This window comes from Mchenga conophoros, linkage group LG14 (genome assembly GCF_057382185.1).
Source record: "Mchenga conophoros isolate Kocher_MC1m ecotype Shallow Benthic linkage group LG14, M_conophoros_male_GT1.1, whole genome shotgun sequence".
In the NCBI taxonomy this organism is placed as follows: Eukaryota; Metazoa; Chordata; class Actinopteri; order Cichliformes; family Cichlidae; genus Mchenga; species Mchenga conophoros.
In genome coordinates, this window is record NC_140539.1 from 36,005,695 (window position 1) to 36,026,307 (window position 20,613).

Consider the following 20,613-nt stretch of genomic DNA (forward strand, 5'->3'; position numbering starts at 1 on the left):
TCAGATCAGGTGAACAAGGAGGCCATGTCATTAGTTTTTCTTCTTTTATACCCTTTCTTGCCAGCCACGCTGTGGAGTACTTGGACGCGTGTGATGGAGCATTGTCCTGCATGAAAATCATGTTTTTCTTGAAGGATGCAGACTTCTTCCTGTACCACTGCTTGAAGAAGGTGTCTTCCAGAAACTGGCAGTAGGACTGGGAGTTGAGCTTGACTCCATCCTCAACCCGAAAAGGCCCCACAAGCTCATCTTTGATGATACCAGCCCAAACCAGTACTCCACCTCCACCTTGCTGGCGTCTGAGTCGGACTGGAGCTCTCTGCCCTTTACCAATCCAGCCACGGGCCCATCCATCTGGCCCATCAAGACTCACTCTCATTTCATCAGTCCATAAAACCTTAGAAAAACCAGTCTTGAGATATTTCTTGGCCCAGTCTTGACGTTTCAGCTTGTGTGTCTTGTTCAGTGGTGGTCGTCTTTCAGCCTTTCTTACCTTGGCCATGTCTCTGAGTATTGCACACCTTGTGCTTTTGGGCACTCCAGTGATGTTGCAGCTCTGAAATATGGCCAAACTGGTGGCAAGTGGCATCTTGGCAGCTGCACGCTTGACTTTTCTCAGTTCATGGGCAGTTATTTTGCGCCTTGGTTTTTCCACACGCTTCTTGCGACCCTGTTGACTATTTTGAATGAAACGCTTGATTGTTCGATGATCACGCTTCAGAAGCTTTGCAATTTTGAGACTGCTGCATCCCTCTGCAAGATATCTCACTATTTTTGACTTTTCTGAGCCTGTCAAGTCCTTCTTTTGACCCATTTTGCCAAAGGAAAGGACGTTGCCTAATAATTATGCACACCTGATATAGGGTGTTGATGTCATTAGACCACACCCCTTCTCATTACAGAGATGCACATCACCTAATATGCTTAATTGGTAGTAGGCTTTCGAGCCTATAGAGCTTGGAGTAAGACAACATGCATGAAGAGGATGATGTGGACAAAATACTCATTTGCCTAATAATTCTGCACTCCCTGTAAGTGCAGAAGAGCATAATTTGCATGAACTGACCTTTACATACAAACCTGTGCATCAGGTGAAAACCGAGGTTAGTTATAGGAAAATAAAATAAAGAGTATTAAAGAAGTAATAATGTGATGGAAATTGCATTGCCCTTAAATTAAATAAAGGAGAGGGACGGAGTCAGCAGAATCAGTCGGACCCGTGATGGAATAATCGGAATAACGTCTCAACTTCCTATTCTGCTCACAGATCAGGGAGTCAGGAAAGGGACTTCCTGTGTGAAATATAAACGTCTCCAGCACTGACCTGAAATATTGTTATGGTAGCAACAGGAAACATCCTTGATGTGGTTAAATAAATTAAAGATGGAGGCTGCAAGGCCTCATAGTGTGTCTGTGTGTGGGTACAGCAGTGTACACGTGCTCGGGCATGTGAGTTGTGTCTTTCGGTGTGCGTTTACCTCAGTGGGTGGACATCAAACATTGGAGGCTGCAGCTCTGCCAGCTCGATGGCTGTGATGCCCACAGACCAGATGTCACAAAGTTCATTGTACCCGCCTTTAATCTCCACAGCTGCGACCTCTGGGGCCATCCTGAGGACAGGAGGGATACAGCAGCAAGTGTTTTTAACACAAATACAAAACAAAGAGGGGGAAGAAGGCCAGACGGTTACGGTGATACAGACTGTCACTGTGTCAGGCTTACACTGCACGCTTAATGAGAATATCTACCAAAATAATTAGTGAAGTGTCTTGCGGCTCCAGACGTTTGACGTGGGGGTTGAGTGAACCACATGGGTACACAGGTGGGTGTTTGCGGTTGTTAGAAGTTGCCTATGTAATTAGTAACTGCCATTACCACGAGGTCAGAACACCCACACGGCATAAAAACAACATTAAATCATCCAAGAACACTGCAGTGTTATAAAGGGCAAACGGTATAAAAGATTCTTGGCTAAAGCAGCATGAAGAAATGTCAGCGATATATGCCGTATGCTGTGCAGTGACTCAGTGTGGCCAGCCACAAGCTGTAGCGCCTTTTAATGGAACGTTAGACCGAGAGCTCAGAGCGGTCGGAAAGCAGAGAGGAGCGGAAACGCCGAAGCGAGACTAGCTCGAAAATCAGTAAATCAATTAACAATTAATCGTCACCGGTTTACATTCTCGATTGGACTGAGAAATGAAGCATGTGCACGGCCGTGCAGTTCCTCTAACGGCCACTGAAGGCTGGTTCCATGAGCCGGTCCTCATAGACGAACATGTTCACAACCTGGTGCAAAAAGCTGTGCCTCTGCAGACAGAAACACATCTGCATTTTGCTTTACAGGCAGCGGTGTGATCAGTGTGGCTCCTTGGCTGCTTGGCAGGTGTCCCAAATGAGTCACCTGTAGCCAGTCACTGTTGGCCAGGCTTCACCTCACCTAATTGGTCACTGAACTGGATCTCGTCGCCGTGTTTGTGCTGTTGCTTTTCTAATGCAGTGACCTGAATAATAATATAACTTGCTGTGTTGTACAGACCATCCAAGAGGTTTGTGCTTTATTTTTAGCAAATGAAGCTGTGGTACTTTATTAGCCTGTTACTCAGCACTAATTAGAATAGAATAGAACAGAATAGAATGCCTTTTATTGTCATTATACACATGCACAATGAGATACAGAGCATCTCCTACTCAGTGCAGACATGTGGGAAAAGAAAGGGGGGTGAGGTGCAAAGTTCTGCAGCACTATACACATATGAACACTATTCAAAAAATAGAAAATGTACAAATATGCAAATTGTGAAGAAAAAAATTGTGTTAAATATTTACAGTCTGGGTTATTGCATGTAAATTAAGTATTGCACAGTGGTGGTGGTAGTTGTGAGTCTGTGTATAGAGGGAAGACCTTGGGTTGGGGGTGGAGCTGTGTTGTCAGTGCATGTGTGAGTTCAGGGTGTTTCGGGCTTTTGTGAAGAAACTATGCTTGAGTCTGTGGGTCTTTGTGCTGATGCACCAGGATGGAAGCTGTCCTTGATGATGTTTGTATATCATGTAATAACAAATAGCTGTGCTGTTGTACTCATACAGGTTATAAATGCAGCTTAATAGCTCTAGTTAAAGTCGTAGCACTCCACGCTGTCCAGCTTGCCAACTCAGTGCACTGAGGCACGTAGACACGATTAACACGACCTGTTGAAGTTCAAGGTGATTTCAGTCAGTGGTCCCGAACCTTTGGGCCACGGACGGAGTCGTTTGGTACCGGGCTGCGAGAGTTGAGGCTCGGGTGTGAAATGTATGGTTTTCAGGGTTTTTATCGTTATTTTTTATCGTTAACTCGGTTTCCCTGGGTCTGTTCCCATGTGTTATGAATGAATCTTCTTTTTTTTGGTACCGGTACTGGTTTTATTTTGTTGTATTTATCCGCGACACCTTATATATTTTCATGTGACACCGTGAAAATATTGTTGGGCATATACCGGTCCGTGGTGCAAAAAAGGATGGGGACCGCTGATTTAAGTGACTCTGGATGTGCCACAGCTGTTTGTACCACACGGGCTGATCTGAGTGATTTTCAGGGATTTTCCTGCACAACTATCTGCAGAGCTTACAGAGGAAGGGTCTAAAAATGAGAGCATTTCCAGTGGCATCAGCTCTCTGGGTAAAAAAGAGTCAGAAGAGAATGGGCAGGCTGCTTCGAGATGAAGGAAGACAAAAGTATAACTAAGATACGCAAAAGCAGATAGGCTGCAGCAGAAGACCACAACCACCAGGTGTGAATATCCTGTTGTTAGCTACAGTTCACACTGGCTCACCAAAACTGAACATCAGAAGATCAGAAAAACGTCGCCTGAACTGATGAGTCTCAGTTTCTGTTGTAAACTTCAGATGGTCGGGTCAGGGTTTAGCATAAGCGACGGGAACGCAGGGACCCATCCTGCCAGGGTGCTGCTGGTCATGCTGTGGACCTCTTAGTAGCATCTAAGCATCGTCTAAACACCACAGTCTACCTGAGTATTTCTCTTAACGATAACAGTGTACCAACTTCTGATGGTAAACTGGTTTTTCGAACATGACAATTAGGTCACTGTACTCAGATAAGGTGACCACACTCACCTGATCTCATGAGTCACCAGATCATCACTGACGTGCAGCCAACCAACCTGCAACTGTGCGATGCTACGATACTATGTGAGGTCACGTGACGTCACGTGACGTCAACGTGGATTAAACTCTCAGGAATGTTTGCAGCACTTTGTTGAATCTATGACATGAAGAACTAAGGCAGCTCTGACCCAGGTCTAGAAAAGTGTACCTAATAAAGTGGTGGGTGGTCTAAATGATCAGTTTTGTAGTGGAAAGGGATAAAAGCTGAACGACGTCTGAGATCTTACCAATACGGCGTCCCGATGAAGGACATCCTGCGAGCGAGCGTGGCCGTGATCTGAGCTGAGATCCCAAAATCAGCTGCACAACAAAGGAAAGAAAACATCAATAAACGCCAAAATAACCACAAATTAAACACGTGTTCATGAATTTCAGTGACTAAAATGAGACTCACCAAGTTTATTTATTTCAGAGTTGCTGCGAAACGCTTCAAAAACTAAGAGCGCAATCTCTGACATGTTTGTGCTTTCAGCAAATCAGGTGAAAATTCAGAGATCTAATTCATGATTTGATTCTTCAGTAAACACGACAGGGGAGATGTCGCTGTGAGAACGTCTCTTTTTGCGGTGAATGAGTCATGCTAACCATGCCGGTACAGTGCAAAGCAGACAGTGCAAACTTCCACCTACCCAACTTGACCTCGCCCTGATCGTTGAGGAGGATGTTGGCACCCTGAGAGGAAAAGAAGGCGAGATAAAACATCAACACAAAAACATCTTCTTCTATATATTTAAAAAAGTCTTCTTTACCCACTCAGTGATCTTTAACTGAACCCACACAGGATGGAAATAAAAAAAAACACGCACAAGATTCATTCAGCTTCATTTAAGAATGTATTTTTATAGCGTCTGTTCTGACTAATATAGTTTATAGTTCCTAACTTTTGTCTGTTTGTTTTTTAACATGAAGAACTTTCGCTTTCTTTCAAATTACATCACTGAGCTGCTACGATTAAAATAATAATAATATTTTTTAGGACTACCATGAACCCAAATCTTAAGGACAACGTTGGCCTTGTTTACATCTTCTTCTCTGTCACCGCACTGACCCAGTTTTTCCAGTCTGCAAGCTTCATCTGCTGAGGTCTAATGTGCTCTCCCACAAAATAAGCAACACGGGGGGAACAAAAAACAAAGAATAAAAATCTCACATCACATTTCGCTCACCTTAATATCTCTGTGGATTTTCCTCTCTGCATGCAGGTACTCCAGGCCCTGCGCACACACACGCACAACAAAATAAAAGCCTTTAATTTAACCTGATAACATTTACACTTGATAGACTCTGACGGAATTAAAAATTCCTCTAAATGCTCTAGTTTAACCATCAGGAAACCACTGCTGTGTAAAATGAGACTGGTGACACACTGTGTACAGTAGGACTGAAGTTACTGAAGTGTAGTTTCCTTTTTCAGTGTTGCATTTTGGAGACAGCCTGTGCACTCATTTCACACACCTGTGACGTTTGTCTGGTTTAGGGGACGATTTGTTTTATATCAATTATTTTGTAGCTCGCTGTTTACCTCGCAACGGTTGCAAAGAGGCATAACATATGATTCAAAGGCCCCACAAGGGTGAAAACTGTGGATATCTGTATAATTTTCCTGATGCCAGCAAACATTTTGATGTCTCTTCTCAACATTTAGAACAAAAAGAAACTGATGAAAATAAAAGTTGCTGTGAGGGAGGCCTGAACAGCTGATGTCTCAGTGAAAACAGAGGTCATACTGCTCTGTGTATGTGGGTTGGATGTCATGTGGTGGTCGACTCACAGTCATTCCACAACCCGATTAGTTGACAGTTATTTGCTTCCTGTATTTGGTGTGACTGAAAGGCTCCATCAGCATCTCTACGTTTAAGATGCAGTTTTTGCAGTCATACCGCGACCGAGTCTGACTGAACAAATGACGTCAATGCGTAATCCACGTCGGCTGGGACATCGCTCGACTTCCCATCATTTATTTTAATTTGTTCTGGGTTTTTTTTTTTACACAAGGCTTCATTCAGCTTGTCGTCTTAGCTGCAATAGTTAGATGAGCATCCAAGTACTGGAACTACCCTTTTTTCCTTTCCAAACAACTCTTTAATTCTTTAATAAACATAACTGCCGCTGGCCGCTGACCTTCACACAATAACACGTTGCCTCACAGCAGTTCAAACTCAGCCTGGACTTTTTCAGCTTTCTCCTGGAGCTCCAGCTTCTCCTGTCATTAAAACAGGAGAAGCTCTCTATGCATGTTGTGGGTTGTCAGGTTTGCCAGCTTCAGGCATATACAAGCTAAGCTGACTCCCGTACCAGACAATGCATATATTTTCCTCAGAGAAACAGAAAATACAAGGCTGCTGGGAGATGGTCAGAAAACCCAGTAAACACAAGTATTTACAGGTATGACTACTTAATATTTTTATTTAGTAAATGCACGTCAGCACTAAAGAGGAACAAACAGGAAACAGTAAATTTAAAAGAATGTGATTACCTGTAGCATCTCCCTGCAGATGTAGGCTATCTGTGGCTCGGACAGAGGACCCGTCACTGTGGAACATGATGCAGTTTTTAACATACAGATTCAAAACAGTCACAGAACAACGCAGAGCTGAAAAGGGTTAATTTAGCGATCATTTTTTATTCAAATGATTAAATTCAGGCTGCAGATTTAAAAAAGATATTTCTGGTTTTCAGAACATTTCTGACCAGCTTCACTACAAACAAGCACAAAGACACATCTTAAAAAAAGATATCACGATGCTCAGTGTAGGGAAACGATCTGAACTGTCATTTCCTTTTAAGATTTTTAATGCTTGCACAAAGACTTCAGTGCGCTGTTAACCACTGTGGATCTGTAGCTGTCACAGTGCTTCTGTATTCAGGACTGTTTTGGCCTCTCGTGCAGAAATTTGTCCTCGTTAAGAAGCAGAATAAACCCAGCTGCCTGTGCAGGATGTCTGAAAGCCTCAAGCTTTCACGCTCGTGGCTCTTTTGTTGTAAATCAGCTATAACCCCGTTATAAATTGTGGTATTGTTAAGGCGGCCTCACACTCATATTTATAAAAAACTGCCCTCCTTAATCTTTTTAAAAGTGCTATTAAGGCGACTTTCAAGATGTCTGCAGGTTTCCTAAACCTTCGTGTATTCTTCGGTTGAATATTTTGGGTATAACTGGTTAAATATTCACATGCTATGTAAAGTATTGTACATGTCTGTGTGTCTCTGACATTGATGATGGTCAGACTGATTGTGAATAGCTTTCCATCCATCTAATACTTAATATTTAACACTTTTCTACTCTCACTTTAAGCCAAGCCACCTTTCCCCATTCACACTGCTCTTTATTCTCTGCCATAAAAAGCTTTGTACTCACTGCACACACACAAAATTGGGTGTCGTTCAAAGAAATTGAACCTGTGACTTTTAACGTAGCATGAAATGCCCTCTAGCTCCTGAGCCACAACTGCTCATTACAAATAAATATTATCAGTATTTCAGATTTATAATAAATGTAATCAGAATACAAAGACAATCATCATGTTCGTGCTCGCAGCTCTGCTCTGCCCTCTGTGATGAATGAGCCATGGCTGTGGCTTAGGAGGCGGAGCTTATCTAGTCCACATGCTGCTCTTTGGGTCAGACACTGGACCCTTTAGTTGTTTTCTAAAAGGTGCGTTGAAAGGCACTTCTTAGCATTAAGAGTGAATTGCAAAATATTACTAAATACAGGTGTAGTCAGTTAATTTCAATATCTTTTTTTTTATGTCAAACCCAGCTACTGCTGGTCCAACGTGCCAGTAAAGCTGGGTTCTCTAAGCACCAGTCAATTTTCCATCATCAGCTGAGAAAACCCCCAGAAGGACAGAGTCTCTGCACGCTGTTTTCATTTTAAACTAAAGGTTCATGTGGCTGTGTTTGCTGGTTAAAGACTCAGACGTTTTACAGTTTTCACTGTTCGGCTGCTATCTGTCCATTTACTGAAAGGGAAAATCACTGACACATGTGAACGAGACTCTCACGCTGGCAGTTTTTATTATTTTTTTGTAAAGCATGAAAGTGTGGGTGTGGGAAAAAAGATCCTCTTCTCTCTCTTTTTCCACACAGAAAGGATTATTGGGTCCGTATCAATCCACTCGCACAGGCAGCGATTATATCAGTTATCTGACAGTCGGAGACACTTTTGCATCTTATCACGCTCTGGTTTCCATCTTTAGACCGACCTTGTGTCACATGACTCACCATGGTAGATATCCTGGAGGGAGCCTCCGCCGCAGAACTCCATACAGATCCACAGTTTGTTAGCTCTGCAGACAGAAAAGGAAGACCTGTGCGTTAACTCCGAGGTTAAGAAAACAGGAGGGAGGAAGGAACGAGAAACAGGGATCTCACCGAATGTAGCTGCCATAATATGCCACGATGTTGCGGTGCTTGCAGCTCTTTACGATGATGATTTCCTGCTGGATGATAGAAAAATCGTCCTCTGTGGGGTGAGACACAGAAGACACGTCTTTATTATCATCAACACCGCATTAGATGCAAACACAGGTGCAGTCGGAGGGCACCTTTCATGTATTTTCACAGCCCTAATAGCACATTTTGGTTTATAAGTCATGCTATTGGACTGGATCTGCCTTTATATTGTGCAAAACTGGCTGCAGGTGGATCATGTTTTGACCAAAATACAACATAAAAAATAAAGGGACTTGTTTTCTGCATGTGTTATGTTGCTTTTTGTACTGTTTTCATTTGCCTGTGTGTTTTAAACTGCAAATCATTTCCCTCTGTTTTTCTTTCAATATTTTTCATTTAAATTTAAATGTTTAAGATGATACACTTAAATAATCAGTCTCATTTTTGGAGGTCAGACTAATCAGACATGATTTCCATCCGTTTGATGGAAAATAATGAGGATGATCATACTGCTGCCTTCTTTGGTCGCCGGTAGAATCTAACAGTTTCCTGCCTCTGTATGTGTGATTTATGTGTTCGCTCCAACTGCTGCGCCAACGATTTTGTAAAATTAAACCTCCCTAATCAAAATACAATGATGACTGGACGCAGTAATTGCACTGCATTAAAAACAAATTCAAGATCTTTGCTGCAACAAAGCTGAAATAATATTTATTATCTTTGTCCATAGCCGAGATAAAACATCTACAGCCCAGCAAAGATGGCTAAAACGCTGATGTCATCTCTGTGGTCCAAACTGGTCATAGTGCAACTGCAAAAACTGAAACGTACCAGGTCTAGACAGAAGGTCTTACACAAAGTGATCAGATAATAAAAATCAGGAATTAAATGAAATTTTTTGGTTATTAAACGGTTGTGAACAGACAGCCACACCATGGCCTCTCTAGGAGAGAACGTCCCAGCAAATTCACCCCAAAGTCAGTCATGCAATGTTCAGAGAACCTCAAAAAAACAGCAAGACCATCTTCATCTCGCACTCTACAGACCTCTGTTAGCGTGTAACAGTACAACCGTACAACAATTACAGCTTGTTTATATGAAATGCAAGAGAAAGCCTTAAAAAAGGCATCTGAACAAACCACAAAACAATTGTGGAACAATTTCGTTTGGAACACCAACCACAGCACATCAGCACAAACACCTCATGCTGTCAACACGGGGGTGGAGGGCTGATGATTTGGGCTTGTTTACACTCACTTGACTTGGTCACCTTGCATTGAACCGTGAACTCCTTTCTATTGTAAAGTATCGGTAGCTGTCTGACAGCTAAAGCCCAGCCAAAATTGGGTCATGCAACAAGAGAGCGACCTCAATCTACAACAGAATGGCTGAAAATCAAAAGAATGAAAGTGCTGGAGTTAGAGCTGCCACGATTAGTCGACTAGTCACGATTACGTCGACTATCAAAATCGTCGACGACTGATTTAATAGTCGACGTGTTGTTTGAAGCTTTGTAAGATCCCAAAAGATGCAGGAATAAGTAGCAGGATTTAAGAGTGTAATCACGGACTGAAACAGAAGATGGCAGCACTGCATGTACGAGGATGCCAGCTGTCGTTAAACCCCGAAGAAGAAGAAGCTGTGTCCGGTGTCATAGCTGTGTCCAAATTCAGGAACCGCATCTTCCTGTGCCTTCATTTGTAGGCCGATTATGTTACAGCGACACGACGAAGACTGTCCAAATTCGAAGACTCCGACAAATGCGCCCTTCATTTCCCCAGATTTGAGGGATGGGTCGGGTGTATCCTTCGTGGCCCAACCTATCCCAGAATTCATAGCGCAGCCCTGCTCAGTTTCCAACAATGGCGGCAGCTAGTTAGTTTTAATATTACTCTTATTATTCTTTCTGGGTCACAAAATAAACGTTTAACAGATTTTCAAGCGAGAATGTAGCTGTGTAAACCTCAAATATCTGCTCAGTTTATCAAGACACCACATGTCTGTGAAGGTTCTCAGTCATCCAGGTCATCGTTGTTGCTAGAAGACGTTTCACCTCTCATCCGAGAAGCTTCTTCAGTTCTAAGGTCATATGGCGGAGAGTCCCAGATTTAGACGCCACATATTTTCAAAAGCGCTCCGACGTTTTCGGAGACGTCTGTTACCCACTAGCTCGATAGCTAGCCGGGGTTCAAGGCTCGAGAATATACTCCGGTGTCCTGTTATATTTTAGATAGCAAGGAGCAGAAGGCTGAGTTTATTAAACTCCACCGAAACAATCTGCAAATTTCATTAAAATTTAATAAACTACCATCTTGTCTTTATTTTTAGTTAGCACATACCTTAAACACTTAAAGCTGTAAGCTAATGATAGTTATATACGAGCAGATGCTGCTGGTGCAATAAGCTGTACGTTTTACGTCCAATGGATGATGATCTGATTAGTCGACTAATCGCAAAAATAATCGGTGACTAGTCGACTATCAAAATAATAGTTTGTGGCAGACCTAGCTGCAATGCTCCGGTCGAAGTCCAGACCTCAGCGACTGAAATGCTGCGGTGGGGCCTTCAGAGAGCCGTGCATAAATGAATGTCTGCAAACTTCAATGTCATGAAGCAAGTCTACTCAGTTTTTCATATGACTGCTGAAACATCCCAATTCTGTCTTATTTGTTGCATGACAAACTCAACCTATTTGTACTGTTAGAGCCTCTGTGTGTGTCGGCACCTGATGCCAGTATTAAAAACCTTGTGATGCAGATGTGTGAGTTTGACTTGGGCAGCTCAGGAGGAGAGCGTGCCGAAGGAAGGTTTATAAGTTTAAGTCCCCGTGCAGATCACTGGACCTCGAGCCAACACTGAGGTAACATCTCGATGTCGTCTCAACTTTCACACTTCGACATGAACACGAAGATTCACAAGAATTAAAAGATGATAAAAATCAAGCAAAAGTTTGAAGATTGAGGTAAATCTCTCACCTGGCTCCATCTTGATAACTTTGATAGCTGTCAGCTCTCCATTCTGCTTGTTCCGTGCCTGAAAACATAAAAAAGACAGATGATTTTATTTTTTATAATGTAGTGCATCAGTCAGTTATTAGATCTCAGCACTTTGGTGGGTTTCTTTTGCTTTTGTTGTTTTCTTGTGTGCCAGTAGAAGCGTAATTTGCATTTTTGCTGTCCAGATCAGTGGAGTGCAAGATACAGCCCACTGCACAAAGCTGTGGCATTAAACACTCACTCACACTCACACACACACTCACACACACACTCACACACACACTCACTCACACAGACACACAGACATACGATGACCTTTAAAAGTGTGATCCCAGAAGGTGTCACTTCTCTTTGCGCACTTATTTATAAAAGAACTATAAAAAAATGCTCTCACGCACACAAACATTTCCTCCGAGTTGAAGCTCATGCGCTACATTCTTACACACGGTAAAAGTCGTACCGAGAAATAAAAACGGCACAATTATTTTTGTCCAACCGCTGCGATCGCTAGGCGCATTGTTCCTTTGGCTGGCAGAGACGATTAAAGCTCTCTTACATGAGGGTGATCGCACACATCATGTGACATGAGACAAACAGCACCACCCAGAAAGTCTAGCCTTGTGAGTCCGATGAAGTCTAAAAAGAAACTGAGTGAGGTTTAATCGCTTCACAGCTTGAGTTGTGCGTCACAGTCACACACGCACACAGACTTCACACGGTCAAGTAAAGTCAAGTGAAATTTACTCACAAGCACATTTAAAACCAACAAACTGGTGAAGAATGTGTAGTTTGGTGACTAAAATAAAATCACCAAAAAGGAACACAACAGATTTGTACGAAAGCAGTAAAAGCAAAGGTCTCAAAGGTCTTCAGTGCTGATGAGGACCTGATAGCAAAGACCAGTGTCAGGACCTCGGTACACACAGTATCAGCAGACCTCAGTGATCATGTGGGAGTATGAGGTTAAAATAAATGGGCAAAGACGGGCACGCCATTCTAACAATAACTTACTGATAAAAATAAACTCGCAAAAGCAGGTCGAACACTGTTACACGCTAAACGCAAAAACACGGTGAGGAAAGACGAAGGCCAACAAACCGTCTCGAACACGAGGCATCGAGGACGTCAATCATCAACGAATTAATGTTTCACAGCTGTCTCACGTTTTAAAGGTTTTTGTTATTTTTAGAGAATTTAACCAAAAGCAACACTAGGTGTTCATGTTGGTCATCTCCATGGTAACCAAATTTTAGATAGATATCATGTTTATCATCTTCTTCATTTTAACAGAGACTTTAAGACTTATGAAACATTTTTGGCTTAAATAAATCCTTGTATTTAGTACGGACTTACACAACTAGTTAACAGTTAAGCTTTAGCATTAACTGCACTAGAAACATCACCGAGTTATTTATACTGCATTAACTGTTGAGACTAATCACTAGTCAGAGCTGCAAGCCCGATATGTGTGAAGGGAAGTTGTACATAAGCGAGGCACCGAAAACTGCAGTTCCTGTAGGTGCTACTTTGGCTGGATGGTTCTTATATATCATACAGAACACAGAAACAACCTTTAACCCTGTCTGTGACATATTTTCCCGTAAAGGTTTCAATAAAGGAAAAGGGACCACAAAAATGGTCACCTACAGCAGATCAGTTACAAAGGGGGAGCTTAGCAAGAGGCAAAAATCCACAAACAGATGCTGTAATACACAAGGAAACAAAAAACCCATGAGGGGTAACGCAAAGGAAGTAGGAAATGTGCAGAGACAAGGCGATGTGGGAGGGAAATGAGGGAAACAGGTGAGTGTGTATCACAGGAGCGTGATTAACTGACTGGAACAGGTGTGATAGAAAAACCGCGGGGAACACTAACTGTGACAGAAAAGACATCTGAAACCTGGCGAGGAGTAACCGATGAAGACCGTCACATTTAAGGCCCACTTATAGAACAAAATGACCGGGTTTGCATCAGAGGTTAGCGAGGGTGCTCTCTGTCTGCGCACCTTCGGAAAACCTGGAGACTATCAAACCACGTCTTTATTGATCTATGCTGAGGTGTGGAGACTCATCATTACGGGTACAGAGTGTCAAATGTTGTCTTCTTAATTAGACTTAATTATTCAGCAAACAAAGGAAACAAGCCCACAGCGCACGCTCACCTGGACGAGCGGCGGCGAGCAAAGATGGAGAAAAACACGGTGATCAGGTAGATAACTCAGGAGTAACTTCCTTTTTTCAGTGGTTACAGGCGCAGAGATGATTTTACACATATTGAACATCAAAGTTGAGATGTGACAGCTGCCCACACTCTCACTGCACTCAGAGGAAGAGAAACAGTCATAAGTGTAGTCGGTCAGCGAGGGCATGACAGCCTGCACACGTGTGACACGGAAAACTCCACTGCCTCAGAGAGGGAGGTTCAAAAAGCAACGACACGGTGACACATGGGTTTTTCAACCACTCCTCTGTCCGAGGTACAAAGTGTTCACAAAGTGATGTCAAAATGACGGCAGTTTAACCCCCTCCAACCATCCTCCGTCAGCCCGCGAGCACAGAGCTACACTAGCAGCACACTAACTGCCACGTTATGTCATCCGTGTCCTTCACACTCATCTTGCTACTGAGTCATTATAACAAAACCACTGTTTACAAAGCAGTTTGTGGCATTAGAACAACATCATTAGCATTTTAACAGCAGGCATGTTTAAGATGCTAATCAAATGAGAAGAACGCAAGAAGCCAAAACGGCGGCCACCTCCGCCTTGCTAGGCGCAAAATTCAATTTGTCGGAAAATTAACGCCATCGGCAAAAACAACGATGGAAGTCGACACTTTGCAGCTGGAGGTAAATTTAACGTTGGCGGTAGGCGGTCTGCGCCTCTGAGATTGATACTGAAATGGCACAGTGGAAAGTCTGGGTGTTGTAGTTGCAGTGGGAGGGTGGTCACAAACAACTGACGACTTCATTTGCATTAAGGGGTTTCCTTTTTTTAGCCATGACCGACCTATAAATCCATCCTTTCACAAACTCAAAAAGGTAAAAGAACGATCGCTGTGTCGAGTTTACCTGCTGAGATTAAACTGTGTACAGCGAATTTAACACACCGCATCACAGCGGAGACATTGTTGTCCCACCCCCGCGCCTCCAACGGCCAAACACTGGCAACGGTTTAGGAGATCACTGAAGCACAAACTAAAGTTTAAATCTCAAACTGGAGTTAAACTAGAGCACAGGTAGTTTTCAGGCGCTTGGGAAATCTTTCCTCAGAGTGGCGGTTGGAGAACTGTGAAGCTCCGAGGAGCAGCACCTACATCCTCATGGCATAAAAAATAAATAAAGACTCTTTTATTTTCACGGGCACAGCTTTGTCTAAGACAGCAAGCTCATGCATTTATTCTAAGAGACTGTGATAATGTGAGATGCTCGTGCAGCTCTGCTAACCTTGGCTCATGCTCCAGTTTTTTCTTTACTGCACTCCCTCTCAGCACCTCATTTTTCTGCTGCACAGCCACATGTGATGACAGCTGCAGTTTTTTTTCTGGTCACTTGACTATCTTGAGAATGTTTCTCTGAACAGTTAATCTCCTCGATCTCTGATAACCAGCCAGCCTCAGCCCTGACTGTTGAGTTTCTGTCGGGTTGGTGCAGTGGCGGTCCTCGATATCATCAAGCTCCACCGCCTTCACTGCAGCTGGCGAGGTTAGGCCTTTTGCTCTCCTGGTGGTTCCATCAGAGGCAGAGGTCCAGCCTGACCCCGGGGAGTCATGTGGACCTGGGCTGAGCTAGCTGCGGCTGCAGAGCAGAACACTACCTTCTTCGCCAGCTGCAATCTAAGGTGGCGTACACACAGGAAGACACCAGCAACCAGAGACCACAGAATGTCAATGAAATTCAGCGATATGCAACAACAACAGGCTTGTGACGCAAGCCTGGTGGTCCTGAGTTAAGCTTTGAGGTGGATGACCAACCACCTGTTCTGAAAACAAAGCATGATGAGCTGCTGTCTTACAAGGTGGAGGAGAAAGTGTGCAAGCTGGCTTCTTTCTTCATTGAACATGTGCCACGAAATGAATCTAAACATTTGGGAAACCCTGCATCAGGTTCAAAGCAGGCAGCTGAGCTGATCTTTAGCTGAGTAACGAGTTACCCTGTGGTCTGTTCACATTTGCCTCTGATCAGATACAGCAGACCAGTATGTAGAAGAAAACAAAAACAGTACTGCTGAGAGAAGTTAGCATATTGTGCACTAAGACTGGAGACCTGCCCAAGGTGTTTCCACCTTCCAGACCTATGAGAGCTGGGAAACGCTCCAGCACCCAGAAAACCGAATTAAAATTGAATTAAAAAGACAAAAAGAGCGCAAACACAGTCAAGAGACTCCAGTTAGTGCAGGTGAAGCTACCAGACAATGGGAGGCTAGTAATGTTGGCAGATCTGCATGCTCCTCACTCTAAGCCTTATCAGATTAACTCCAGGACGGTTAACAAAAAACTTCAGTTGCTATAAAGGTGGAAACTAACCACAGACAGGTCCTGGACACATTTATTTCTACTGTAGAGATTTATATTTGAACGTGGGATTGACTGGTTTGGAACAAGCCTCAAGCTGCCATCAGAGGAAGTCCAGTTTGAGAGTTACTTTCAAAAAAATAAAATGGACTAGTTTAATTTGAATAGGCTTAAATTTGGCCCATCCTCCAGCTGGATAGCTGTTTTTGCCGGACGCTCACTCTGCTGGGCTTCTCTGTGATCATTTCACAATATTGGTCATGTTTTGTTTTGGATGTGGTCTCTAACATGAAACTGTCATAAAAATCCCTCCACTGTGCATCACAGGGCCGATGTCCAAAACGGCAGCACTGAAACTGCATCGCTTGTGTACCTAAAGAGGCCGTGCAGAGCTTCGGTATCTGTCTGATGATGATTTGTGAGTTGCTTCTCGGAAAGTTTAGTCACTCTTATCGTTAGGGACGAGATAAAAACGTACCTGTGCGGTACCTTTTTGGACTATCTTACACAGCATTTCTGGGTAAAACTGAGCAATACAAAGCTTTCACTTCACAGTAGAGAGTTTCTAACTCGCTACTGAGAAAAGCAAAGGTCTGGTCGCACAATGGCTGAGCTTACACGAGCAGTACAGTCAAACAAAAGCAATCAGAGCCTGAAAGCTGAGGCAAGAAAAACAACAGCGACAATGGAAACTCCATTCAATCACTGTGTGAGAGAGACACACAGCAGAGGTCACTGAGAGGAAAGACACCCTGTGCAGTAAACAAACAAACACACAGAGGAAGCTGTGGACCTTCCACAGAAACATTTCCACTTTGAAGTGTGTGCCGCAGAGGGGTGTTTCCTCTCGCTGACCTCTGTGATGATGACACTCTAAGCATCATCATACTCTGCTTTCCTACAGTCTCGAGACAAGGAACGAGGTGAAGGGAAACAAGAACTCCGATTACACCTCACATGAGTCTGTTGTCCCTGAAAGCAGCCGGATATAAACCCAGCTGTAATCTTAACCATATCTTACTTAAACATATCTAACTTTGAGCAGCCCCATAACACCCAGCACAGACATAAATATATAAACACCTGCACTGGTTTTAAACATATTATTAGTCATACTCTGTCTTACGGCTAAAGATAAGAAATCTCTGTCAGTCTCATCTCTCCGTGCTTCCTCTCTGGTGTGTTTAGTGCACACAGACCGGATGGATGTGTCCGCATCTCATTCTTAAAACTAAAAAACACACCTGGCAGTTCTGAGAAGCGGTCAGAGAAGATGCTAAAGCTAAACTCGGGATTTTTGCACAACGGCGTGCGAATCATTTTGACCCGCTGTGTTGAGCTAATGGTCGATTTTGAGCAGCGATAATAGAGCAAACATGGCTGATGGCGGAGCTCTCTTATTCCACACGAGGCAGGACCAACGCCGCAGCGTCCGTAGTGCGTTGGCGCACATGCCAACGCGCTTTGAGCGTAGGCGGCCTCCTCCCTCTCACTTTCTCTCAGCAGGGCATACAACGACTACTGGCTCCTCGACGCAAAACGTCACACAGATCATTGCGAGGGATGGAAAAAGGAAGGGTGGAGGAGGGACGGAGCTGAAAAGCAAACACCAGCCAGAAACGAGGTCAGTCAAAAAGCACACGAGCTAAAACTCACACCTGTGTGTACGGTCGGAGCTCAAGCTCAGTCTTGAGACTTGAATATTTGAGCTACTTTAGTTCCTTTTGATGATTTTTTTAAATTTAGCGTAACCTCGTGGTTATTTATGCCTCGACCTAAACATTTTGATACAGTCTGATTGGTGAAGCTCTTAAAAACTCAGAGGTCATCTGTAATCTGAATAAATTTAATCCCAGACTGGGATATACCACTGGGATATACTGTGATGTTTTAAAAAGGATTACTGGTGACATGTGCATGATGCAGACAATATCTTAAATAATTGTTCTTTTGTAGATTTATGGACACAGACTATAAAATCAACAGTAGAAGAACTTCAGGGAAACAAATCATCTGCATAGGGGTTTTCACAGCTTTTGTATAATGTGTCCAGGTACGGCATAAAGGTGTGTTTGAAATATACGGAATGTGGAGATTTGGTCTAACTTAAGGTAGATCATGTTCTCTACTCCTCAGACGGTCTATGGTTCAATCCCCTGATCCTCCAGCCTGCATGTCGGCCAACACACCGTCCCTGATGCATCCATCAGCTCATGAGTGTAAAAAGACGAGAAGCACTTAAAGTGTATTTTGGTTCTTCTAGACAAGCAGCAGCATTTTGAACTTTGTTCCGTCACTCACTGCAGATGAGTCATTGTGGGGGAATATGCATTTCTAAGTCTTTTTCAGAATACAATGATGCCTCCAGATTAGGTCAGAAAGGACTTTTGCAATACTTCAGTCTCCTGAAAATATCCTCTTTTTCTTCCAGTATGGCAGCAAGCTCAACGTTCAGACACGAGAAACACAAGAAAGCCTGAAGCTGATCATTTATCATCTTATTTTGATGTAGGTCAGTTATCAAATAAGCCAAACACACACACCCACACACACACACGTGCAGGTATTTGGCATAATTTGTCTGAATTTCTCAGCGTCATAAAAATGATCTCTCTTCCTCTTTTTGGGGTTAAAGATAAATCCAAGCCAACCAAAAATTCAAGCACATTTCATTGTAAAGCACACACCGACACACACACACACACAGACAAAACCACACTGTTTCTGACACAGTTAACTTGGCTCTGCAGGCAGATTTTGTATGTAGTCTGCTGCTCGTTTGTCTCACTTCTTCTTTTTGTGCCTGAGGTTGCACACACACCAGGTGCAGCCCGCAGCTTCCCGCAGCTTCTGTGAGGCTATGAGCATGAAACTAGAGTTGCAAGATGTTGAATAGCAACCCTAAAGTGCAGCTTAGTAGCACAAGCCACATCAGATAAGGAGACTCGGGGTTTTTACTGTAAGAGGAGGAAGATCCTGACATGATGAGGTGCAAACCTGCAGCCAGCTCAGTTAACTTTGAGTCACTTCCCAAGCCAGAGAAAACCAAGCAAAACCAAGTCTCAGCAAAGTTTCTCCTCCGCTGTGCAGGAAACATCACTGCAACAGAAGACTGATTTTTAACTTAAATGCATGGGAAGGAAATAGTTTTTAGTCACCAGCTACAGAGGGAAATGATTTGAATTTCAAGAGCAGCTTTAAAGTCCCTACGATGGAGTGAGAGTACAAACGCTGAAAGGAGGTGACCACCTAAGAGTAAAACCAACACATCAGATCATATCTGCACACAAAGAGGGTTTGTTTTTATACTTAACAATGCTCAGAACACCTCAGCACCGAGAGTGGTCAGTAAAGGCACGTCACATCCATCCAGGGCTATGTCAAGGTATCTCAAACTGAGGGGCAGGGCCCACCGGTGGGTCACAGAGTCACTGCAGAGGGGTGTGAATGACCAGGGGGGAAATATGAGGTGCTTTTTGCAGGAAAATTAAACAAATAGGAGTTTGCTCATAACACAGTGCTGACACTTATTTCACCAAAATGTCACTTGGTGACAGTGATTACACTTTTGTCAACTTCTGAAGGAAAAAGCTGAATCACTGCGTCATTCAACATTTAATCCACACTCCTATCATCATATTCATGCCCTAAATGTGGATGAGTCAACAAAGGTGATAAAATAAAGGTTATGCCATTAGAGGTGATAAACTTAAATGTCAACAGTCACTCACATTTTGAAAAATAAGAGACTTTCAGAAATGTTAGGTTTCACTCAACCTTTAGGCTCATACTACAAACAGGACAGTAAAAGACAAAGAGAGGCTGGTGGAAAGTGAAGGAGTGAGTAAAATTATAGAAAATGTCTCCAACGAGAGCTTTAATAAGAGAAAATTCGCTGTTTGCGACTGACAGCAGTCTATTTCTGAAACTAAAAGTGTTGAATGAAACCTGAAAAAGTCACAGTCACGTGACCACAGTGAGCGGTATCACACTTCAAAGGATTTTTCCACTAAACAAGTCACATATATATATTAAAAAAATGTGTGTGTGTGTGTATATATATATATATATATATATATATATATATATATATATATATATATATATATATATATATAACAGAACTTCATAGACACTCACATTACTAAAAACAAAAAACATCTGCTACATTACCACAAACTCTTGCACTGTGCAGATCTCCAGATGATGACTGCTGCTGATTTTCATGCTCTTCCAGGTAACTGCCAGGTTTTATTTAAACCACGTGATGATCCCATCTTTCCATCAGGCCATCAGCATGTTGGTTTATCATCATCATCTTTATTTATGAGAGGATGTTTAAGACTAAATACTTATAAAGCTAACTGCATCAACATCAGCTTCAGCTTCATTTGGGTTTCTTGGTCCTAAGCGTTAGCAGCGATGACAATGAGTTTGCAATTTAAGTAACTTTTGGATTAGCTTAAGTAGACTGGCTTTAACAGCTGGAGCTGAAATTTAGTTCGCCTTAAATCAGATCCTTTAAAGAGTTTTGAGGACATGAAGTATG

The 20,613-nt window shown here is 42.9% G+C and overlaps 1 protein-coding gene across 4 annotated transcripts in view; it reads right to left on the reverse strand.

Annotated features, from left to right (window-relative positions):
* map4k1 (mitogen-activated protein kinase kinase kinase kinase 1) overlaps positions 1–20,613 on the reverse strand; it is a 51,524-nt gene that overhangs the window by 15,668 nt on the left and 15,243 nt on the right. For 2 of the 4 annotated variants that reach the window (XM_085244226.1, XM_085244227.1), the window contains 8 exons: positions 11,532–11,589; positions 8,536–8,626; positions 8,386–8,450; positions 6,638–6,693; positions 5,328–5,375; positions 4,791–4,833; positions 4,389–4,461; positions 1,479–1,610 (listed from right to left, as the gene is read on the reverse strand). In XM_085244226.1, coding sequence (XP_085100352.1) covers positions 1,479–1,610; positions 4,389–4,461; positions 4,791–4,833; positions 5,328–5,375; positions 6,638–6,693; positions 8,386–8,450; positions 8,536–8,626; positions 11,532–11,589 — 566 coding nt within the window. Of the gene's footprint in view, positions 1–1,478; positions 1,611–4,388; positions 4,462–4,790; positions 4,834–5,327; positions 5,376–6,637; positions 6,694–8,385; positions 8,451–8,535; positions 8,627–11,531; positions 11,590–12,012; positions 12,065–12,650; positions 12,712–20,613 lie in introns of those variants that run through there. The other 2 variants (XM_085244230.1, XM_085244228.1) reach the window with 2 other exon arrangements.